A 26,810-nucleotide genomic window follows, 5' to 3' on the forward strand; every position below is an offset into this window, starting at 1 on the left:
GCCTCAGCCTGACAAAAACAACACGGACAAAAAAAAAAAAAACAACACTTCGATTCTCAGACTCAGCAGCGACTAACTACGACACCCCTACTAGCTTGCTAGCGGCGTTAGTGTAAGAGTGTGGGTGAAACCTGGTTGTGGTGTGACTCCACTGACCTGTAACTACAGCTCAGCCATACTTGTGAAATCAACTGCAATACGGCATCACCTACATGTAGTTCTCACAGTGCTTATGCTAGGGCTTGGCAATGTGATGAGGATATACAGTTTACTGGGATGACAGTGTATATTACAGTATGTAAATGTATTCGGATAGCACTGTAAAACTTAGTAACTAAGTGGAATACTTTCATGAGAAATAAAAACTGGGTGTGGGAAATGTTAAAATATGAAAAAAAGAAAGAACTCAACATGATGTTTTAACTAAGTGACATTAAATCCTGAGAACAGTTTGCTTTTTGCATTTGAATGGTCAAATTAATAATGATTTCAATATTAATATACACATTTAAAAGTTAAAGCCTATTAAAAGTTAATCGCATTCACTTGTGATGATAGCTTTCAATTCTAATATCATTTTGAGTGGCTGTGATTTCTCATTTCATCCCCAGAAATTGAGAAAAAAGTCAATTTTAGTAGAGGCATCATTAACAGTGCTGATATTGACTCTTCTTCATTTAGTAAAAATGTGCCAATAAACAAATGAGAATAAACGTACGTGTACCTGTGCTGTATCTTTGTTCTGTTGTGTTTGTTTTATTGTTTGTAATTTGCTTATTTGTCCTACTTAAAACTAAACAATCGATTTAAAAGTGGATGAACTTTATTAATTGGTCATTTACTAAAAAGAAAAGAAAAACAAAACATTAATTAATAAGTAAATAAATTATATAATAATATAAAATATTATATCATGTATCAAATATCTATCAAACACCATGTATCATATTGTATATAATATCACATATTGTATCATATAAAACATCACATAATGATGCGGTGGCGCAGTAGGTTGTGCTGCCGCCTCACAGTAAGAAGGTCATTGGTTCGAGCCTCGGGTGGGTCAGCTGGCATTTCTGTGTGGAGTTTGCATGTTCTCACCGCATTCATTTTATAATCTTTATATTATCATATTGTATCAAAAATCCTGTATTTCATATATCATACATTGTATTGTATTACTTATCAGATCATATTTCATATATCATATCATATATTGTATCATATCATGTGATATATCATATATATATATATATATATATATATATATATATATATATATATATATATATATATATATATATATATATATATATATATACACACACACACACATACACACACACACACACATACACACACACACACACATATCATTGTATTGTATCAAAAATCATATTTCATATATCATATACTGTATCATATCATGTCATATATTATATCACATCATATCATATCTATATTACTTTATGTTATAAAAAATCGTATCATATATCATATCATATTAAATCTTTAATAAATCATATATCATATACTGTATCATATAATATTGTATTTTATCATATCATATTTTATTATATTGTATCAAAAATTATATTATATTTCATATATCATATCATATACCATATCAAATATCATATCATATCATATCTTATATCATATCATATCGTATCATATCGTATCATATCATATCATATCATATCATATCATATCATATCATATCATATCATATGTATTATTTTATTATATCAAAAATCATATCATATTTCGTATATATCATATCAAATCATATAATATATTATTGTATTGTATAAAAATTCATATCATATTTCATATATCATATACCGTATTATATAGCGTACCATATTTTAAAATTTATATTTATCAGGATCCCCATTAGTCACTACCAAGAGAGTGGCTATACTTTCTGGGGTCCATATCATATTGTATTGAATCATATCACATCATATCATATCATATCATATCATATCATATCATATCATATTATATCATATCATATTGGTCACTGCTACACAGTTCTCCACCTTAATCTTCATTGGACTTTAGTGGAGTCTGGCACTTATGTGTTACGGTGCCAGCCTCCGCCAGGGTAAACAGCTTTAATAATGCGGTCAGTGCGTCTGGGCCGGCAGGGCTGATGTTAATTATGTGTCATTGGATGGAGAGGGGACTCTCAGCTGGGCCCTCGGGCTGCAGGTGTGGATCCACCGAGGGAAGCGAGGTTGCTTCTAGCTGGAGGCCAGACAGATGGAAGGTCAGTCTGGGTGAGAAGACACAGTCACGCCTGCTCTTAGTCATGCAGCAGGGCCAAAAGTGGAGAGTTGGCCAGGCAAGGTCAGCCCCATTTGGATTTCTCCCACACTGCACCTGTGAGAGAGACCTGTCACTGTGCCAGAACAGAAATAACAGAGATGTGTAATAGATCGTCTGCTTTTGTCATTTGAGTTGTTTTGTGAGATTCGCCCGGAAGCTGTTAAATATTGTTTTGAAGAGACTTTAGCAGATTTCTTGATAGTGATCTTTCAGGTGTATCTTGTGATGTAGTCAGGTTACATATTGCAAGTTATGTAAAAGAAGAATCCATTTGCATTCATTTAGCAGACGCTTTTATCCAGGAAGACTTACAAATGAGGATAAAAGATGCATAAGAGAGTAGCAGCATGTAAATGCAACGACAAGTTTGAGTTATAGTTTGCTGGGCTCTGCCACTTTGGTCTTCTTTATTCTTGTTTTGGTGGAGTCCAGACCATTTGATCTTGTCCACTCTTGGATGTAGTGCTCGATTCAAGTTTACTTGGTCTTTGTTTTTGGTAAGCTTGGGTTGCACACTTTGTTGTCCTGGTTTTCAGGTCAATTGTCTATGGCATGCTGTTCAGTCTTGGCACCCCTGTCAAGTTGGTTATAGTTATGGATTGGTGCTGAGGCTTGAACAACCATGCCGCAAATGTGAGTGTAGGTATACTTTGACTTATCATGTGCTGATGTTTCACGTTCAGTTTTGTGTCTTGTGTTGCCATTGCACGTAGCATGTAGCTTATGTTTACATCAGTTTCATATGAACTTATATTAATGGGTGTTCCCTTTGGCTGCATGTTCTCATCCTGTTTGATGTGAGTACATGGCTTTTGTTTTTGCCTCTTTGTGCCATGTGCTCTCTTCTATTGTCTAGTCCAGGGTGTCTGTGGGTTCTTAAAAAGTCTTAAAATGTCTTAAATCTCAAAAGCTAAATTTTAGGCCTTAAAAAGTCTTAAATTTCCTGAAATGTTGTGTTGAAGGACTTACATTTTTTTTAAAACAGGTTTTAATTTTCCTTTGTTCATGTATAACTACCCAATCTGGCTATTAACACCCATACAATCGCCAACAATTCATTTTTATTTTAAAATAGCATTTAATAACTTTCTTTACAGCAACTTTTGCGTACAGCAACATTCTCCAATTATTTTACTGCTAAGGATACTGACCAGACTTATATATTTTTATTATTAAATTAATATTATTGTTGTAGACTGAAGTAATTGACAGCTAAGTTTTGTTCTAATCTTGGTAAAGGTTATAGGGTTTGTGAATGGATATATTTGAAAATTAATAAAAAAACTTAAACTAAATAATTATTATTGTATTATTAAATGTGGTGAATTTTAATAATCTTTTGATAGGGCAAGTGAAAATTAATTCTAATTGGGATATAAAAAAAATCCAAAGCATTTACCCTTGTATAAGTCTAAAATTTCATTCATAATGGTCTTAAAATGTCTTAAAAAGTCTTAAACTTATCTTGATAAAACCTGCAGCAACCCCACAGTCAACAGGTGTCAAACTCAGTTCCTAGAGGGCCATAGCTCTGCACAGTTTAGTTCCAACCCTAATTAAACACACCTGATTAGACTAATTAAGTCCTTCAAGCTTGTTTGAAACCAACAGGTAAGTTTGTTGGACAAGGGTAGGAACTAAACCAGGGCTCGAAATTTGGTCGCATATGCGCCCGAAAATTAATCTATGCGACCTCATAATATATTTTGGAGCGTTTGTGCGACTGCATATAATGGGTGTAGTGCGACCTGTTTTGTTTTTTTCTAAAAATGTGCTGAATCGCTCTTCCCTGCCGCTGTATTGGTTCATATTAGCTGTCAATCACTCAAGGCGTTCTGCTGTTAGATGACAGGGAAGGAGCTTTAATAACCGCGGGAAATGCAAACGACTGAAGAGTGAAAAGCAATTTAGCAAACCCCACCTAAAGTTGAGGCGCTGATGAGAGCGATCATGACATGTAGTGAATGTTGATCCGCCAGCCAAGATCAATCGAGTGCCCGAATCTCGATGCGTTGCATTCACCGCGTGTTCAGCGCAAATATCCGCTAAATGTAAAATCTAATACTGTACATATCATCGCCAAAGAAGCTCGCCTTTACTAAGTTTACACTGAAACTGCGGCTTATAACAATGAGCGGTATTGTGAGAATCCTGCTCTGCCTGCTCATATATTGAGTCAGCTGACTCGCCTGCTTTTCCACCAACACAAAAAAATGAAGATCAGCTCATAACGAGACTGAACATTTAAACTGACACAATAAACTGAAACTAAAACTTTTAATGAGTGATAGAAGTGAGACTTTTCTTACTTTCTTTTGTCCGTTCTTTCTTGAGATGTATTTTATTTTTTTATTTAGTTACTGATGACTGTTTTGCAGCTCTCAGCCTTGAATTGAATGATTTATCATAGTCTTTCATTTGTTTTGTAGCAGAAATATTATTTATTAAATTGACATGCATATAAAAACAATAGTGCAAAATAAACATTTCTTACTGCAATGCTTCATTTTTGTTTGATGTGAACCATCAATTTATTTTTCATAAAGTAAGTTTGGAGCACCGGTGCTACCAAGTAAAAAAGTTATTTTCGAGCCCTGTAAACTGTGCAGGGCTGTGACCCTTCAGTTTGACCCCTGGTCTAGTCCCTCCCATCTTGTTCTCATTATAAGTTTATGTAGTTCAACTGTTTTGCTTGATTTTTTTTTTTTTTTTTAAGCTTCCTTGTGTTTGTTGTCCTGTGCCAGTTCGTCATCGATTCTTTCTCTGTGTAACAACGGGGAGTGACACTGACAACAGAAGGTTGGATCCAAATGCAGGTTAATTCAAAGTCAGGCAAGCGATGGTCAATTCAGTTGCAAACAGATATATGTAGACAATCCAGAATCATAGTCGAATAACAGGCAAAAGGTCAAAAGGCAGGCGGCAGATAAGGACAAAAGGATAAGCTAGGCTAATAATCAAAAACACGGCAAAGGCAGACAAAGGAAACCGCGTTGTAATGTCACTGATACAGCTAACAAGACTCGGCAACATGTGTGTGGAAAAGAGGGGTTTAAATAGTCCAAATAATCATTGTGTGAGTGGCTTAAGCTGTGAGAGTGCAATCAGTGTGTATCTGGAACCGGTTGTGTGTGTGTGTGTGTGGCATGACTGGATGTTGTAGTCCATAATATGGCAGATATGTAGTTCAATGAGTGTGAATGTTTTCCAGCGACTTCTAGTGGTTAGCGATCGCTGGTAATCATGACACTCGGTATGGTTGTTTCGATTGTTTCTCTGAACCCTGCCTTGTATAACCCAGCCAAGTTTTTGTCTCTAATTAGTGTTTGTTTTATTTTATTATTAAATAAATATTCATTTTTGTGCTGCATTTGAGTCATCGTCCTTTCGCCTCAACAACCCCGACAAATGTATACTACAGTTAGTTGTACTACAGATGGTTTGTCGACCACACTCAACTGTGTGCAACACACTAGGATAATACCACGGTATGGAAATATCACGGTTTCAAAACTGCTAAAATTTTAGCAACATTATCTCCAGCAGCAAAAGAGCATCCACATCAAAAGTTACTGGCCAGCCTATGATTCATCAAACATCTGAAAATCAAATCTTATACTTATGTCTTTTCAAACTGTAAAGAAATCAGTGTTTTTGAAACCAAAGATAGCAGATATGACTGACTTATTTTAATAATTTCAGGCCTGGCATGTTTACTGTTCCAAAATATTTAAAATGTTTCTTAAAATAAAGTAATGTTTATTGTGTTCAATGGGGAAAAAGTTACTGATGTTTTTATCCAAAGTTATCACACCATCAATATCGACCATCAGAATCTTATAGTATATCAGCCCATGTCTACAACACACTCAGAGTTGCATAGTGTTTTCCATGAAGTTTGAGGTACTTGTAAGAAAGTGCCTGGTGCATATGAAGAAAAGAAAGAGAGGTAAAGATCATGTCATCTACAGGTGGTTTGTCTAGCACACTTACCTGCTTGAAGCACACTAAGAATTGCAGTATGTTTCCAGAAACACCAGAGAGTTGATAAAAAAGTGTTAGGTGCATATGAAGTGGAGGAATTGTGTCACCTGCAGGTGGTTTGTTAAGCCCAGGTAAAGTTTAAATGTAAAGTTATTATATTAAAAATTGTACATATTTTTGTACGTATATATATATAGCAGGCCGAGTGCCTTAGTGCCCCCACCAGTGCCGATATACCGCCATATCGCACTGCTACGAGTGTGATATTGCGTTTATACAACGGTTTGACAGCATAATTGTGAATATAAAAACTAAATCAAACACGGAGAGTTTCAAAGACCCATTTGTATGTGGAACTACTTTCTTCCACATTGAATTCAAATCATAAGCTGACAGTTAAAACAGTTGAGCAAGCATCTTTTAAACTTTAGATCTGTAGTGTCTGCTTTTTGCAGGCTGTATGGGGGCAGATTAATATACAAAGGGTAAAGAGGCTGAAGGAGTTCTGATATTGCAGAATATCGCACAGCTATCAGCCAATCAGATTTGAGAACCAGACAGAACTGTTGTATATATATATTTTTTTCAATTTTTTTTTTACACCTTATACTATCTTTTCAATGGATAATTTCTTATTTCATCCACAGAAATTGTATTGTAATAAATATCATTGGTACTACTTATACAAACTGTCCCTCATGTATTTAATACTTTTAAAATTAGGCCAATAAATATAAATAAACCCACTTTAAGAACTGAGTTTTGAAGTTTTTGCATTACATATAGCACAAAATGATATAAAGATCAAATCCCAAATATTACACAACCTAAAAAAAGAAATAACAATCGCCTAAGAGCTTTGTTTATGCCACAGCAAAGTGCTACACTTTGTGCCACAGCTCCGAAAATGTAATTTATTCATTGACAAATCAAATTAACCTTTTCTTCTTTCTCAGAATGCAGACACATGAGTGCGAAACACCCTCCACTACACTGTATGATCAGCACAAGTTTCTTCCAATTATATTCAACAAAACCGTCCATAATATTTGTTATAACAAGTGGTCCAAAAGTGACTACCATTTGAACAAAGAAGTTCGCTACATGTACTATGAGTAATTGAATGCATGACTTTTAAAGTAACACATCTAGTGAGTGATGAGGATCTGAACTCCTCTGAGGAGAAGCGCATGAGCTTCATCTTCCTCACTCAGACGTGAAGGAGCCGAGGATTCGCTCCCATCAGCCTTAAAGCCTTTGATAAGATTCCCCGGTGGCGAAGGGGGATTGAAACTCATAACACGCTGAGATCTGTGTGTATCGGAGTGTGTGTTTCTGTAATGGTTATGTGTGTAGATGGCCTCTCGGTATCCAGGCCACCGCATTGCTGTTTAGAGCAGTCAAAACCCATTTCACATGATGGCTGAAGTGCCATTTTCTCAAACACTGTTTCTCCCAACTCGCGGGGCGCTAAATAAATCTGCCCAGGAAAACACATTCATTAGGTTAATGCACAGATGCGAAATGCATTTTTTTCCCCCGCTCACTCCCAATGTTTTATGATTTATTGTGCTGCAGGAATGTGAAATTGAGTATACCCGAATAAGTTATTTAAGTGATTTAGAGGTTGACACTGAATATTTTTTCGCACTGTTTTTGATTTATGGTTATTGCGAAAATATGAAATTGACTATATGAGCATAAGAACATTACTTTATAATATAAGTAATTTGGTTGATTTAGAGGCCTAATGATAATGCGCATGTATACAAAGGCGGCAGAGAATCTGTCCTTGAAACAGGATGTCTGGCGCCAATTTACATGGCTAATTTGAATGCATATTATGGTCAGCTGGGTGTCACTGCATAAATTAGACCTTTCTGATGCGCTTTCATGTATAATTCAGTCGCTTTTTAAAACGTCTTGTTTTTGAATCAACAACCATGCTGATAATCCTTTATTAAGGTGTCAGCGCGTGGAGATATTATACCTCATTTAGTGCCGTTATTCTAATCTCAGTAGGGCCAATAATGGTGCGACTGTTTAAATCCATGCTTGTTTTTTCCACTAATGTGGTCAGGCATCTGCTTACCAGTGTGTGTGTGTGTGCGCGTCACGCTGTGTGTCTGTCCTTGAGTCCGTGTTGGAGTGTTTGTTTTGAGCTGTGTCACTACGCCGCTGTTATTGGACGTGTAAATCACAAGGAGTGCTGGCGGAGGTCACGTCGATCAGGTCAATGCCAGGGACAAAGGAACAGGCTCCTCTTATTCACCGTGACTCCGCTGAGGGGATTCTCTGTGTCTTTCATCATCCCGCCGTCGCCAGCCTTAACGATAGCAGCAGCTTCATTAAGGGCCTCGTTAAGTCCTGTCGTTAAGGCCTGTCGTTAAGGCGGGTCATTAAGGCCCTTCGTTAAGAACCTCGGGCTTGGAACGGCAAACTGCTGGCAGGCTTGACTGACCGAGAGCTCTAGGCGGAATTAATGGATGGATTCAGGAATTCCTTAACCACAGCATAGCAACGGCTTCTGAGTTTCTTGCTCTCCCTAGTAACCGTACTCAACACCTGGACTGACAGCATGCAGATTCCTCAACTGGTTACTAGTTGAAGCTGAGGTACTGACTGACTAATGAAGCGTTACCTCCTGGGAAGTTCCAATTGGCAGATCGTAATTATGATATAAGGTGTGTTCAAGTCACTTTGGTGCTGTATATCAGAGCAACATGGTGATGTATATTTTAAGTTTGAAAAAATAAAAAATAAATACATGTTATACTACCTACATTCATTCATTTATTTTCCTTAAGGCTTAAGGCTGATTTATATTTCTGCGTTTAGTGATCGCCGTGACCCACGATGCATTCCTTGTGCGTTGTTGTGCATGTATGCTTCTGCGTGCTGTTTGTGTTGCTCTGCAATAACACTCCTTGTGATTTAAGTGTTAATAACACTTAACACTTGAAATGCTAGCTGTCAGTAGGTTTTTATGCTCCTCTTTGTTGTGCTTCTGCACTGGTGTTTTTATTTAAATTTTTTTATGAAAGCTACCCAGGGCTTAATTTGTGCTGGAATACACCGGATCCGGTACCACTGAAATCTGATCCAGCTCCTCATTTTACAGATCCCCCTCCTCAACCGCTCTCCTTCTTCACTGTTCACTTTCCCTTTCGTCTGCGACTCCCCAACCCTCTTTACTTTCGTCTGCGACACACCCGCCCCGCTTACTTTCGTCAATGACATCCCTCCGCTATCCACCCCACCAACCAATTTCGTGCGTGACACCTCTCCATCCTTGGATAACATGCCGGATATGTTACTCTGATCTTTTCCGGGACCTCCCAATTCATAAATTAAGCACAGACGCTATCTTAATGTACAAGTAGCTAAAACTCACTCATTCTAAGGTGGGAACCAGCAACATGCAACAACTTTTATCATAAGGTAAACACAAAACAAAAGTTTATATCTGGAGCTTCTTCATGGTACTCGACACTCGTAAACACTTGCCTCAACAGGTTTGTGCGGCTCTCACCCCCACTGACATTTGTCAGTGCTACCAAACCAACCAATCACAGAGCTTAAGAGAACACCCATACACTCTCACATTCTACTCATACTCTACGACCAATTTAGTTTATTCAGTTCACCTGCAGTATATTGCAAGTCTTTGGACTGTGGGGGAAGCCGGAGCACCTAAAGGAAACTTATGTGAACACTGAGGAGAACATGCAAACTCCACATGGAAATGCCAACTGACCCAGCCTGGGCTCGAACCAGCGACATTCTTGTTGTGAAGTTATTGTGCTACCCACTGCGCCACCATGTCACAATGATGTGTCAACAATGTGTATTAGCATTTTTGCTTTTTAAATTCAGTTTATAAAAGTGCTGCAAACTGACACATCATATTCAATTTGCTAAACATAGAATGTTTATTTTAAGTAAATTTTACATTTCAGTACAGATGCTTCATCTTTTGCATGTGACATTTTTTTTTTCACAGACATGACACTGAGCCATAAACTCTGGGCTAAAGGGAAAATAAAGCACTTAGTCAAGTTTACATGATTTTGTACAGTGGATTCCACTTCAATGAAACTATATTTAACAAATTCGATTAATGTAACCATTTAGAAGTAAACGGCAAGTTTACTATAGATTTTAGACCTAGGGCGTCGATGTGTCTGACATCATGGGGTTGGTTCTGTTTGTTCAGTTGAACAGATACAATGGAAGTAATGCACTGAAAACGGGGACTGGAAAGCCTAATTTAACCCAATGAAAAGAAAAAAGAAAAAGAGAATAAATATATATACTTTTATATTAGACCCACATCTGATGCTTGTATATGCACCAGCTCCACGTCCACAACTTCACACGCTGGGTTAAATTAGGTTAATTACTCTCCAGTCTTCGTTTTTAGTCCATTACTTCCATTGTATCTGTTCAGCGGAGGTAATGGAACCAACCCGGTGACGTCAGACACTGCGACATTTCAAGATGGCGGTGCCCTAGGTCTAAAATCTATAGTAAAACATGCTGTTTTCTTTTAAATGGTTACATTAATCAAGTTAAATTAAATATATTTTTCATTAAAGTGGAATCCACTGTAAACTAACAAAATAATGAAAACTTGACTTGAGTGCTTCATTTCCCCCTTAAAGAAAATCTAAACATCTGTATGCGTGTTCAAGCCATTCAGAAAGACTAAGTTGAAAAAACACGAGGATACTGTTTTTTTGCTGGTACCTTGGTGGGTTTAGACCTGCAGTTTATTTTAAAAATATAACAATAAATCTGCCTGTCGATGGTGTCAAGTCCTTACCTTAATGTGTGATTCACTGAATCATTCATTTAAACGATTTGGCTTATTAATTTACTGAAGAAATTAACAGGTCATTCCCTTCAGAAGGGCACTTCCCTACGCCCAAATCCATTCGAAGAGCTTGCCCTCCAGAATGACAGCTTTGAAAAGATTAGGGCATAGGGATGAGCCCTTCCGAATGGAACATGCTGTTTGACACCTGCACAAAGATCATCGGGCTCTGAGTGTTCATAAGTTGTACTCTTTGAAATTCTTTATTTCAAAAGCTCTTCAAAGTGGCCAGTTTTGAGCATTTTGGTTTGAAATGACACTTCAATGTGGTAGCCATGATTGTTCACACACTTAGGTGGCCTTCAGAGTGTGATGCATCCGTTTTGGAACACCTTGGAAGTCATATGAATGGATCAATGATTCACTTGATTAGTTCAAATGCAGTGTTGCTCTTAAATTTAGCTCTGGCTTTGTTTGGAACAACTTTTTATGGCACACCAAAAACAAGTGGACAAAACCGTGTTCACAATGTAACTTGTTTTGTATTAACTATTTGATTGTTGATCTGTTGTCTCTCATACTTTTTTTGCTTTGTTTTTAATCTGGTTTTGTTTTGATATTCCTGACATTCAGTGATTGACCGACGGCAACAACTCACACTTCTCTTACCCTAAACAGATCTAAACTGTGTTTCCTACAAAAATAGTTTATGTTTCCCAGCTATTTTTTTTCTTTTTTTTCACTCAATATTACAACTAATGCTCCGTTTAAGCCTTCGCCATAGTAACTTAGTCATACTAATAGCGAATAGGTCTCAATGACATGAGTAATTGATCCGGCAAATACGAATCTACGAATCTGTTGCTAACTTTACTCAACTTCATATTTCCATATGTTTCAAGCTACGAATATTTGAAATTACAAATCAACAGAACAAGACTGAGATATAATCACAAACTGAGCACCTGCGATCAATATACTTTACCAGCAGCTGTTTTTTATTAACTTTCTAAAGAGCACACAAACATACTGACAGTAATAGGTAACTTAATGTGCATTGTTATGGGTCAATGATGGTACTATTCTGCACAAATCCATCAGTTTCTTCTTTCTGGCTGCTCTTTCTGTGAATTATGTAGAAGCACTGTCCATGCATGTTTCCTCGTTGGTTAGTAACGTTTTTCATTGCACAACAATTAATCTATCAGGCTTTTTGGCTAAAAATAGAGAAATCATGGTTTAATTTGTAATTATTAGATTATTTTAAAATTTCACCTCTCCTGCTGAGCATGAGCTAAGCTGTTGAATGGTTAGCTTGTGAGGCGGCTAGGCTAAGCTAGCTTTAATTTTGATTGAATTATTCTCTAATCGTTTGCCTATTATGTCATGAATGTACCCCTGTAATGCATACTGCAGTCTTTTTTTTGTCTGGTTATCTCAGATATCTCACCTGTTTGCCAAAAATGACTATTATATCCCTGACAATATCTGACACCATCGTATACACATTTTGCCAGGCACGAAAGCTTGACAGGCGTAGCAACAGTAATGAAGGAGGGCGGGGCTTAGCGAAGGGTCAATTGCTTACCATTTCACTTGTGTATTTTTGGATTTTTGAGAGCTTGCAGACTTTTTTTTCAGTAACTTCATTCTTTTTGGGCATTTTTGGTTTATGCACCTATTGGATTGTTTTGCACGTGCAGTGAGTCTTTGGTTGCTTTTTTGATCTGTTGTGGAAAATCACTATCGATCATACTTACATGCTAATATTTTGAAAAAATAGCTCTTGCTTACTGTCTTACAAATATGAAAACAAAAACACACAGGGATATTTTTTGCTTTCATAACTTGAAATCCAGGGTCATTCTAGGTCTAATAGGCATCAGCACAGTATATGCTAATAGACCTTGAAGAAGTGATTTTGTTTGTTTTTTTGCCAAGTGAGTGACATGCTCTAATGTCAGCTTGCACATCTTTAAAATAACAACTATGACAATATCAGAGATGATAAATATGCCAACCCCCTGGTGTGAGGTTCACAGCTTTTTGTTGCTTTGAAAGAAAACTACATTAGCAAAAATAATCTCATAAATATCTAAAGTAAAAATAGATATGTAACAGCCTTATTAGAATTCATAGGTCTTTTTTTAGGTCCCAACTGCATGATCTGAAAACATCATTTTTACTTCTAAGTTGTTCATGTGTGAGATGTTTGAGTCTTAATTGTCGGCAGTGAAAGCATACAAAATGTCTGATTAACTAATGAAATGATGCTACTTAATCATGCACAATACTGTGTAGATACTCAATACTAATGTAGAATATCTTTACTTTGCATGGCATAAGCATTACACTGCATCATAGGTGTACATCCAAAAATTACATTTATATAGAAGCTAAAATAACATTTAGCACTCTATTCTAAACAGATCTATACATTGTTTGTAGTAATATGCAATTAGCAATAGTATGTTGACATGTTGTGTATTATTGCTCATTTAAAGTAACATCTAGAACGATCCTGATATAGTAGGTGATGTATGAAATCAGAGATTCTGCCAAAAGTGGTTGCATAAGATTTTTTTAAAAGATGTACTGTATAATAGGCTGTCCAAACAGTGGCTTGTCTTGGCTGACCGCTTGCGATCGAATCACCTAAAAATGCATTTAATACAATGCCATGTGTAAACACGGCCAAAACCGAGGTCTGGCTTGGTCATTAAGAATGCCATGGTGCTTTTTTCAAAAGAGTAGGTATGTAACCCCTGCACCCTGGTCAAATTGGCCCCTCTCCATCATGGCCTCCTAATCATCCGCATATAATTGGCTGCTTCACAGCACTGATGTCTCCTCTCCTCTGATAACTGGTATGTGCTGGCGGTTCTGGCACAATAAAGGCTGCTGTCACATCATCCAGGTGGATGCTTATTGTGGACACCTCACTCATGCTATAAAATGCGTTCAGCACAATTACACAGTTCAGAAAATAGCTATATATAAATGTAAATATGCTTGTGTGTATTACTGTATGTGTGTAATATTATTATTTTTATTATTATTTGTTCATTTTTTTTTGAATGTGTATTTTTTTAAATATTCATTATTCAATTTTTATAATCATAATTGTTACATAATAATATAACAAAATGAAACTGAAACTGAGGGAGATAATCAGAATACATGTTGCTAATAGACAAAGTTATTTAATATGTAATAATAATAATATATTCCCTATCAAAAAAAAAAATTATAATAAATAATAATAATAATCACACATTCTAACATTTTTATTGCTTCATTTATAGCTTAGATCAGAGGTTCCCAAACTTTTCAGCCCACGATCCCTTAAATAACAATGTCAGTCACTCGCGACCCCCAAATTCCTCTTTGGTAGTTATACATATGCAAATGTTGCTCATACAACAATAGGTCTACAGTATATAAACATGAGCATATTGACAACACAAAAAGTGCAGTCTAACAATCATATCATTTTTATAGTCATTTATTAATTTGTTTAATTTAATATTAACTTCAACTAAAAAGACTTTTGTTTTGACAATGTTTTCAAGCATAAGTCTATTCTTGGTTTAACTTTGGAGACAAATGTGCAGTTGTATTCTGTATTTATTTTTAATGTGTTTGATTGCCATAAAGGTGTCAGAAAGTTTAACCTGGTGCTATAAAATGAATTTGCTGCAGCCGATGTGATTGCTGTGTTGTTAATCTAACGTAAACACATTGATCCTATAAAAAATAATAATAATTTAAAGGCTGATGGCTTTTCATTTGCATGTTGTTGTTTTTTACTATTAATGTTATTATGTATTTATCTTCTGTGGCTTATGGTAAAAAAAAATGTAATTCTCATAGTTTAATCAAATTTATTTGACTTTTTAAAATCACCAAGCGACCCCCTGTCATTGTCCCATGACCGCCCAGGGAGTCCCGACCCCTACTTCTGGGTGAGTCAGACCGCTCAATAGGGTTAAGATCTGGACTATGTGGTGGCCAGTAATGTGTAAAAAGATGTCTAATGCTCCCTGAACCATTCTTTCACAATTGGAGCCAGATGAATCCTTGCTTCAACTTGGAATATATCCATGCTATCAGAGAAAAATAAATCTATTGATAAAATAAACTGGTCATTCATTACATTCTGGTAGTAAACTGACCTAATTCTTTGGGCACATAAAGTTACTAAACCTAAACCCAACCAACAGCAGCGTCCCCAGATCATTTCCATAAATAGCCATACATCAATATACAGAATATAACTGTGGTAAAGTTTTAGTCTGTCAAACATTTACATGACATTTGAAAATGTCTGCTTTAGTGTGAGGGAGTTGAACTTTTAAACTATGAACATGCTGAGAATATCTGCTAGATTCAGCTAGCTGAACACCAACGCCTACGAGGAACCAACAGTACAGTGACCTTAAGATCTCAATGTCAACACCCCTTGACATGGAAAATGTTGTTTTATCATATGCCAGTTGTTGCATTGTTCTAGTATATTGCAGAAATAAACACACACACTCGAAAAAAAATCAATGAATCAAGCAGACCGGAGTGTGCCTTTTAGATTTTTCCCCATCACTGCCCACCGAGTGTCAGTACAATCTTTAGGGATTTACATCTACACAACCACATGCTTGGTCTCCAAATTCAATCTGGAAAAGCCAATGAATATTCTGATTTTCCCCCCTAAAAAATCTCCATTTTGATTCCATTGAGAAAACGTACTCAGCTCTTTCCACACTCGGATGCCTGCAAACATAGGACACGCACCCATTTGTCTTCCAAACTTGCTGTGTGGCACTTTTTGTGGAAGTTGTGCTGTTATGGGGTCTTTTTAAGCAGCCGTATTCTGGCCACGTAGAAGCGGTAATGAGGATGAATGCTGATGCGTTCTCCACACTCTTTTCCTCTGAGCGTCACGCGCTCCCTATGCAGCCGGGGCTTTGCTCTCTGCATGAAGGCTCCTTAACCGTCGACTGCCGCTGATCCGCTAACCAGACTCCTCCCGCAATCAATGCCCCGAGTACCAGCGCTTCACGCAAGGCTGTGTGATCATTACCGCCCATCTGTACTGTCTGACGATGAGCCCCCGACGTCCTCATCCGTCACACTGCCGTCTACATTTCAGGATTAATCATTTGTTCCAATATTTTAGCTTGATGCTACACAATATGTCTGTTATGATAGTCTAATGTCTTGTAATGTTGTAGATAAAACAAATATTGAATCCCAACCAATCGTAGCTTGAAAAACATGTAAGATGTCACTGGGAAGGCGAAGCTATAGTGACTAGTTTCAAGAAATAAGAGTATAAAGCAACAATGTTTACTGAAGCAACATGTTTTTCCAATACAAATGTTCTCTCTCAGAAGTTTTAAGTGTTAGTATTTCTTTCAGTACATTATTGGTGTCCTAGTCATTGTGAGGTGTCAACTATGAGGCACTAGATGAAATTATTGATTCTTGTAATTGACTGATGTTTATGAATCACCACAGCAATCTACTTAAAAATCAGACTATTGTTGTGAAGTCTCAACCTGAATTTCTGTATCAAATGTTTTAAGTCATTTTTTCATCAACCTATCCTGTTTTTTGTGTAATCAAATTGTAGTTGATTTAAAGTCTGAGAATTTTATTCTAGGTTAATCAAATTCTTTCTTTATTTTTTTCTTTGTTTATTTGTTTGTTTGTTTGTTTGTTTGTTTGTTTCTTTCTTTCTTTCTTTAAATAATAATACAATTATGAAGTTTTATTTTTTGTAAACAATAAACCAGGACCTCGTAGTAAAAAAACTGGACAGGTTAACAAAACATAATTTCAAACAATTGACAAATTAAATAACATTTTCAATCATAACAATATTTTAGATTCTCTATTTACAAAACAGATTCTTTAAATTTAATAGTATTCTGAGCAGAAAAGTAGAAGTTACCCAGCAGGCACAGGACGTCAACATGACGTTGTACCCCAATGTCGGGGGATGTAGCATTTTGTTTGGAAATGAAAATCAGGCTGACATCAGAACCCAACTTCAGGTCGACATTAATGTCCTTAGTCAAACCTAAAATCAACCAGATATCAACGTCTTATGATGTTACAGCTTGATGTTGTGTGGATGTTACCATTATAAAGTCTATTAGATGTTGGATTTTGGTTGTCATACCTGACGAATAAATTTCAGTATTTAATGTCTATATCCCTCGACTTTGAATTTTGGTCACTTTCCACACAACCTAAAATCAACCAAATATCAACGTCATTTGATATCATTATTGGACAAAATTATTATCAAAATACTGTTGTCCTTGGACGCTGGCTAGACATTGAATTTTGTCCTACTATCATTATCTTATGACGCTGTGTGCCTGCTGGGAGGAAATATAATTATAAAACAAATGAAAATGACGTATACAGACATGCACACAAAAGTGTCGAAACGAGTCATATGACTTCTCACCATGTTTACTCTCTATTAAATATACACACAAGTCCACTTGTATTGAACTTTAACACACATTATCATTAGTAACAAAAGTTGTCATCTTCGGTTTTCATGTCCAGATAGTTTTATAAGTTTAAAGATCATTTCTACATTTACCATGTCAGGGTGTTTACAGTAGCCTCCACTGTTAGAGTGGCAGGAATGGCTGCCTAGTTAGTAAACTAAAGTCCATCTTACCATCCTGACTATGCTGCTGCCCTGGTAGCTGTCTGGTTAGCCATTTTCATGCACCAGCTCTGAGTAAAAATACTCACATACTCGCATACTTCTCTCCTTTGTCCAAATCCAAATGTACACTCTCAGAAAAAAGGTACACGTGGTACAAATAATGTTAAGGAACAGTTGAAACTAACAGTAAAAACAGTAAAAGTTGTACCTTATATTCTAGAAAAAGTCCTCTTATGATACTGGTCTGCACCTTTTATGGTACACTGAAATGAAGGTATGCAATTGGTCTCATAAAAAAGGTACATAAGTGTTGGACAACTCCTTTATTACAATATCTATAAAAATAAATATTGCTGGAAAGACAAAGTGGTTTTATGAATAATTTCCATATTAAAACATGAATTATCATTTTAAAACATGTTTAAAGAAACTCATAAACATTAATTATTAAGTTCTATAATACAAAACAACTGGTAAAACAAACTAAAGTATTGTAAAATAAACATTTAAGTCATTTTAATAAAGATTTGGTTAGCATTTTCTGATAAATACAGTTTTATTATGGATATCCGCACCTTTTGTTGTTTTATTTCCACTACGCACTTGAGCTAGCAAAAGTCCCGTAAATGCAAAAGGTTCATGTAGTAGACATTTAAGTATTGTAAAACTAATCAAACATTGTGCATATCTCATTACAATTTCTTTTGTCATAACTCTTTTTCCATTTTAAAATTAAGTAAATTAAATTAACTTATAAGTGATTACAAAGATATTGTGTAAAGAATTGGAGAAATAAAATGTTTTATATTGTACATGAGAGAATGTGTTTCAAAGTATTGTGAAATGTTTATCAAAAATTTGATCTTTTGATTTATGTTAAAGCACATTTTATTTATTGTAAATGGAAAAGGTGCATTTAAACAAAAAAAAAACTTTTTCAAAAGCATTGTTTAAAAACGTATTTAATGTTTTATATTTACTAAAAATATAATTTTTGGATATAGCAAAATGCCTCTAAATAGTTCTTAAAGGAAAACATTTGACATTAATCAAATGTACAAAGTGTCTTGTCACTGTAGTGAACTTTGCTCAGTTTTTGCTTGACATTAAATGCATTATAAAACTGACTTTGGAAAAAAGACACAGCGTGTTTCAGAAAAACAAAAAATGTGACAAATTCCAGGAAATATGCTAATACACTCTTCAGTAAATCTAATTTACATAAATGTGTTTCTATTAAAACATCATCAAAAAGAGACTTTTTATTAATTTTGTAAAATTATTCTAGACTTTGTGTTTTGCGAAAGTTCATTTACTTCGCAAACACTGTTCAAGCACAGTTGCAACAAACAGTTTGGGTTAACAAAAAGAACAGCACTTGATGTAGTTAGTGGTGTTTTGACCTCAGTATAGTCTCTGTTTGTCCTTCTGAACCCTTCAGTCTGGTGTAATCTTTCTGTCTCCTCCTCTCCCTCTCTCTTTCTCCTCATCAGCTTCACACTGACATGGACAGAGGTGATGGACGCACTAAGTACGTGCTGCGGGGCGAGGGGGCGGGGTCAGTGTTCGTGATTGACGAGAAGACTGGCAACATCCACGTAACCAAGCCCTTGGACCGGGAGGAGAAGGACGAATACCGACTGATTGCCACAGCAACAGACAGTCAGACAGAGCGAGCCCTGGAGCCCTCCTCCCAGTTCATCATTAGAGTGCAAGATATCAACGACAACCCACCTGTCTTCGAGGAAGGACCCTACAGCGCCACAGTCCCCGAGATGGCCAATATAGGTAGCGGAAGACAACATATGCTCATCCCCTCTAGCACGTTTTCCTGGTGAATGTCAATGATTTTCGAGTAATGCAGGATTCATGCTGTCCCACCCCCCTCACCCAAAAAAAAAAAAAAACGAATAGATGAAAAGCCAAGGAATTGCTTTCTATAATTTGCGCAGTTTAAATGTTAATGTTGCTCATTCTGGTGATATAACCTCTCGCGTTTATCGATCTTGCATCTATTCGAGACAGACTCAAAATATTATCACTTAGACAAGTTGTGCTTTTGTTTTGCCTGAAATGGGTCTAATTAATTTCAAAGCATCACAAGAAATGCTCGGGGTGAAATGCCATTCAAATCTAATATTCCGGCGACGTGAATGCGTTATCAGTCTAAATTGTGGCGTGTCTCTTCAGTCGTACTCAGACGGAATATGAATAGATTTCTTTGAGCATTTGCGTGTTGCGTCAACCCGTCGGTTTTTTGATCTGATCGTTTACAGTCGCTCTCCCACCGTCGTCATTTGCCGCTTCTTAACTACCTGCGAAAGATGTGTAATCAGACGGCAGCCTCCCATCAACCCACCAGCTCTCTTGGTGACACTGTCAGGCCTTTGATGTCTGAAAACAGCAACAGCTGCTCCCACAAATCCCCCCCGTCCCTCTGAGCTTGTCAGCCACGGCCCCATGGGAAACGTAGTTCTTTTTTTTCCATTGTACATATATATGTGTTCACTTCAAACTGCTCCGGTCTCACGCATGAAACTCTTTGATTTATTTGGTTGGAAAAAAAGTCCATATCTGTCAGGAACGAAGAGATTGGAGACGTGAGGGAGTTATGGGAACAAGGGAGTGTGGCCGCAGAAACAGGCATAGAGATTGAGAGTGGGAGCAAATGGGGAATTGGAGAAGGAGATGAAGAGAAATGAAGTGAGACAGACAGACAGAGGCGCGAATGAAAGAAGGTGTGCGGCTGGGGAGGAGAGAAAGTGAATACTGTATTTGTCACACTGCAGCGGGGTGAGGAGAGAGGGAGAATCTGTCAGTCTTTATATGGCTCTCTCCATTTAATGTGCTTGTCCTGCGATGACCTGTGCTCATATATGCCATATTGATCATCTCTTATTGTCTTGTATCTCTCCTCCTCAGGGACGTCCATCATCCAGGTGACGGCATCAGATGCAGACGATCCCACGTATGGGAACAGCGCACGGCTGGTGTATACGTTGGTTCAGGGACAGCCACACTTCTCTGTGGATCCTCAGACAGGTGAATCTTTCTTTTCACAAGAACTCTTTTTATTGTGATTGGGTCACAATGTAGCACAACATTAGTTACATTTTATTAAGCAAATGTTTATTTTTATTGTTGAGATTTATAATTGTACTTGTCCCAGACCTTCAATCTTTAACTAAATATTAAAAATCAGATATTCATCCATGTCTTGCTCGCTAAACCTATTGAAATTTTGGTTGTAGTCAAAACAAGATTATAATTGTTTTTTTATTGGCAGTTTTACTAGTTTTTTTTTATATAGTTTTTATATTTTGAAATTGCTCAGTTTTAGTTTAGTTTTTATTAGTTTTAGTTTTAGTTTTTTGTTTGTATTTTGTAAATTAGGATATTTGTTAGGTACAAGATTTAAAATCATCAGAATAAATATTATATAATAAAACTCAAAGATAGGCTAAATTAAGATAGAACACAGAATCTTCCCAAGTTGGGAGTCAATATATTAAATATGTAGTCAACAAGTCAGTTAATACATTACCATGATCTGAAAAGTTTCTTACAATTAAGTTTTGCATCCCAACTTAAGCATGGTTCGCTTATTTATATTCCATTATGACTTTCGGTTATGAAATAAACATACATTTTGCCAGATCATGCATTCGCTGTATTATTGGTTCACCGCTTCTCAAATCTGATCTCACTGTACTGTTCTAAAGCGGTATCAGTCATGTTAAAAAGTATGTTTCTGTAGATAAGTGCTTAACATAACTGAAGTCGGGAATCATTTCTAATGAATTCGGTGCAATTTGGTGAATTAGTTCAATCGGTTGAATTAGAAGTTCCGGTATTAGTTCATGATCATGATCACTAATACAGAAATAAAACCCATTATTGGACACATGTGTGCTGCTGTCATGTCCAGATGTTGTTTTTGTCATGGATGCAACAGAGAATGACTGGAGGAGGACCGGTATGATCTTGCCAATGGCATCAGGATTACAGACTCTGAGGTGCCGTACGGGTCAAACACCCGGCAGCATGATGTAAATAGATTTACTTCAAAAGGCTGTATGTATTAAATATATTTAATACACGACAAAAACGAAGGACAATTTTTCTATAATTTTAGTCAGTTTCAGTTAGTTTTGTATACACACAAAACAGTTTGAGTTAGTTCTAGTTAAAAATATATATATTTCTATTAACGAAAATGTTTTTTAATTCGAGTTTTTGTTTTTTTGTTAATTTTTGTTTACCATAATACCCTTTATTTAAAAACATTTTCCTTTGGCTTAGCTCCTTATTTATCAGGGGTTAATTAACGGCCACAGCGAAATTAATCGCCAACTATTCCAGCCAGTTTTTTACACAGCGGATGCCCTTCCAGCCACAACCCAGTAAACACCCATACACTCTCGCATTCACACACACTCAAACACTATGGCCCATTTAGTTTACCCCAGTCACCTATTCTGCATGTCTTGACTAGAGGAAACCCACGCGAACACGGGGAGAACATGCAAACTCCACACATAAATGCCAACTGGCTCAGCCAGGACTCAAACCAGCAAACTTCTGTGAGGCGACAGTGCTAACCGCTGAGCCACCATGCCGCCCCCTAGTGAAAGTCTTTCCCAAATAGAAAAATAGTTTGAAATGACAAATACTGAATATTGGTATGGCTGCATCAACAGTCTTTCTTAAAGCGTTTTTAGTTATAAGTAAAATAAATAATTTTAAAAAGTATTACTATTATAATAATTATTATAATAATACATATCCATATAATAATACATGACATTATATTAGGCATCTTCTGTAAATCATAGTTAAAATGTATGAAATTTCTATTTTTGATCCTCTTAATCCTTTAAGAATTTAAAATCCATAAACAGTCAAAAGTGACACTTTGACATGAAATTTAAGAAGATCAATTATCACCTGTTAAAATTAATTATCACAGTTATTATGTGCATGATTTTAATTACTTAAACATCAAATATCAAATGCTGTTAATGAAATTAGCCTTAACATGGCGCCAGGCAAAAATGGTATTATCGAAATGTTTCAAATGTCATTGCCTTCTGAAATGATGAGCATTACTGGTCACTAACATACAGTAGTGAGTTTTAAATGTTGGTGAACAAGATGTTGGTTAACCACCAGCTATATCAACATCAAACTAGCACCATAAACCAAAGATTTATTTATTTAAAGGTTTAACCTGTAGTTATAAAATAAAATAAAATAAAATAAAATAAAATAAAATAAAATAAAATAAAATAAAATAAAATAAAATAAAATAAAACAAAATAAAATAAAACAAAAAAGCAAAAAACAAAACAAAACAAAACAAAACAAAACAAAACAAAACAAAACAAAAAATAAAATAAAATAAAGGCAATGCGATGGCACAATGGGTAGCACGTTTAGGTACATGTGAATTAGGTATGCTAAAATTGACCATAGTGTATGAGTGTGTGTGAATGAGTGTGTGTGGATGTTTCCTTGTGTTGGATTGTGAAAAGGGCATCCACGCAAAACATATGCTGGATAAGTTGACGGTTAATTCCGATCTAGCGACCCCTGATTAATAAAGGGACTAAGCCAAAAAGAAAATGTAAATAAAATAAAATAAAATAAAATAAAATAAAATAAAATAAAATAAAATAAAATAAAATTCAATTAAATTAAATTATGTGACTGCAAACAACGATATATATATATATATATATATATATATATATATATATATATATATATATATATATATATATATATATATATATATATATATATATATATATATATATATATATATATATATATATATATACATATCGGTTTAGTATAGCTTGACATTAAACATTTAATAACCAGCTGGGATGCCATCACTCTGTATGAAGGTGCATTTGTAAGTATCAGATGATAACTAATGCACAAAAATTTCTGTGCTCAATTGGAGTTGAAGGGTTAATCCACATTTACTGCAATAACACATTTACTACAAAAAAACATACTCTGTTGTAGCAACCAGTACACCTAACTGACTCCCACTATATTTGCCTTCTTTACTGCTGGTTGCTAGGTTACCAATGCCACAGTCAGCTGCTCTAACAACTTAATGGAATTGCATATAATTTACATTTGGGATTTCTTTTTTTGGGAATTTTTTTTTTCAGTGTGGAAAACCTAATACAAAGTTCTTCATCGAATTCTCCCCATCCTTCAGCCTTAATGGAAGTTTTTAATCCTCAAGTGAAGTCACAAAAAATCAGTGAAAATGCATTCAAATTTTTTTGTTGAATAAAGAGCCTTCAGTTTTACGGTGTAGGTCTGTCTCATTCCCTGATCAGACATTAGTGCCACCTCTCTCCATTCAAAGCCCCGATCGCTTCCTTAAGTTCCCCTTCATTCTGTCATCTGGTTCTTTCCTCTTTCCTCTTTTCCTGGCTCTTTCCTCCCTCACTTCAATGCTCGTTAATCCAGACTGACTTGGCAGAAATGTATTCATACCGCTGAGCTGCTGCACTTTTCAACAAATGCTGAAAATACTAACTCAAATCACACTTCTAAGGGCTGTGGAAAAAAATAGAGAAAAGCTTCAAAGTGGGACACCAGAACAGGTTTGTGAACTGTTTAAAAAAAAAAAGCTAAATTCTGTCATCATTTACTCCCCTTTATGCCAACCTGTGTAAATTTTCAGTGGAACAAAAAGTCAATTTTTAGTCTTACCCATACAGTTACAAATCAGTGACCAAGCTCTTAAAAAAGACAAAATCACCATAAAAGCATCATTAAAAAATAGTTTATATGACTTGTGCATCATATTCTAAGTCTTCTGAAGTCTTGCGATAGATTTGCATGTGATTTGCAAGTCATTATTCCGTGGCACCTCCAAAAGCTCACATACCCTGCGTCTGCTTCCAGAATAAATGATCATTCTTACATTTTTAATTGATGATAAATTGTCCCCAAGGCTTATATACAGCTTTTTAGTAAATACCTTAAAATTGACTTTCTTCTTCAGGAACAAATGATGTTTTTCGCTTGAGTGATTGAAGAAACATTCTTGCAATCTGTCGACTTGAATGTCACTCTGTTTCTCACATGAAGATTGTACCAATTCATGTCAGGCTACTTTTTTTCATCTCTTGTGTGTTTTTTGGCAGTTTTTTAGGCCTTTCTGTTCAATCATTTTGGGTAATTAATATTTTTTTAGGCAATGAAGCATTAAAATGATCACAGGTCACATTAAAAACCTTTAAAATACTATAAAAAAAATCTAATTCAAAAACATTTTATTCTATTTAAGTCGAGGTCATATCAAGGTGTTTTTGGTTTGGTTGATATTTTTGATAAACAGGGCTTTAGGTCTTTTCAAGATTTGAAAGAAGGTTACAATTTCCCTGGACATTTTTATTTTCTGTATTTAAGGCTGAGAAATGCAATGCGTGCCTATAGAGTTCCGTGGAACTGTAATTTGGACATTCATCCATTGAGGGACTGGGTGAATTTTTCTCAGTCATGTGGAGCGGTCTCATGCATTTATAACAAACTGCTTAACTATGACTTCATTACACTCCCCATCATCACAATATTGGAAAAGGAACTGGCCCCTTACAAACTGAATTGGGACTGGATATGGGAAAGTATCCAGGTGAAAAATCCTGCTCATCAACTTATACACTATAATCTGATCCACAAGGCTTATGCAACTCCATATATGCTACACAGAATTAAGCGTTACCTACCTCTTTCAGTGTGTCCACTTATCAATGTATTTTGGGATAAGGTCTTTTAAAGTATTTCAGAATTTTGTGATACGTTTATTTCTAAATTCCCCAATATGTGTTTATTGAATGATGATTATGATTTTAACTTAAACATTCACCAACAAAGGATATTTCATGCTGCACTAACTGCAGCCAAGAAGGTTATATTTAAAATTTGGCATAAACCCACATTCCCAGCTGACAAAAAGTGGCTTATTGAACTAAAAAATACTAAGAGAACAATCTACACAAATAATTAACAGATCTAAACCCCAAACAATCATAAACAAAGTATAGTCTGAATTTGCTGAGAAAATTTTTAGATAAACTAAAGTGTACTGAAAGATAAATAGTATTATATTAGAGGTGTATAAAGGTCATTTCTCACCCCAGAGTTTTTTTCTTTTTCTGTTTATTGTTATTTATTTATTAATGTTTAAATGTATCTTCATTTTATGCAAACTCTGCCTTGTATATAGTTGTTGCTAGCTATGAATGTTGGCTTTGTTCTGTAATAAATAAATAATCACAAAAAACCCAACATTTCATTCTATCCCATATAGAAATCTGATATATGGAAATATATGCCACTGACATATATGACATACAAGTTTATATTTGAATTTCACATATCTAAAAAAAATTCATATAAGGGTCACATACACTAAAAAATGATACTGCATATCTACTCATTAAACTTGAGGTAACAGATTACAAGCATTATTATTAATTAAATTCAACATATATGGAAGTAACAATTAATTAAATTAGCTAATTTAAAATTAGTCATTTAAATTGAATAACCACAAACTGTAATTAAAGAAAATAGCAAAAAACAATGTTAATGAAAACTACTCAATGTTTTTATTTTGATTGAAGAAAATTTGTGGAGCCTGTTCATCAGCTCTAAAAAATAAGCAATATTATTAAATAAATTCAACAAGTATAGAACTGGACATTAACAAATATTTTTTAAAAGCAATACACTTAAATTGAAATATATGTGATTTATCTCATGAAAGGTATTATTTGGCAGAACAATGCAGATTCATTGAAGCAAAGAGGACACAGCAGTTCATGGGAATACTACCCTCTAATATATTCCTGTGTTCACTAGACCACAGGTGTCAAACTCCGTTCCAAAAGGGCCGCAGCTCTGCACAGTTTAGTTCCAACCCTAATTAAACACACCTGATCAAACTAA

At 35.5% G+C, this 26,810-nt stretch overlaps 1 protein-coding gene across 7 annotated transcripts in view; it reads left to right on the forward strand.

Annotated features, from left to right (window-relative positions):
• Window positions 1-26,810, forward strand: part of cdh24b (cadherin 24, type 2b) — a 267,633-nt gene that overhangs the window by 139,592 nt on the left and 101,231 nt on the right. For all 7 annotated transcript variants that reach the window (XR_015477390.1, XR_015477389.1, XM_087238461.1 and 4 more), the window contains 2 exon segments: window positions 19,319-19,613; window positions 20,748-20,867. Coding sequence is in view for 5 of the 7 variants with exons in the window: in XM_087238461.1 (XP_087094587.1) it covers window positions 19,319-19,613; window positions 20,748-20,867 (415 nt within the window). In the remaining 2 variants the exon portion in view is untranslated.

This window comes from Danio rerio, chromosome 2 (assembly GCF_052040795.2).
Source record: "Danio rerio strain M-AB ecotype USA chromosome 2, GRCz13ab, whole genome shotgun sequence".
Taxonomy (NCBI): Eukaryota; Metazoa; Chordata; class Actinopteri; order Cypriniformes; family Danionidae; genus Danio; species Danio rerio.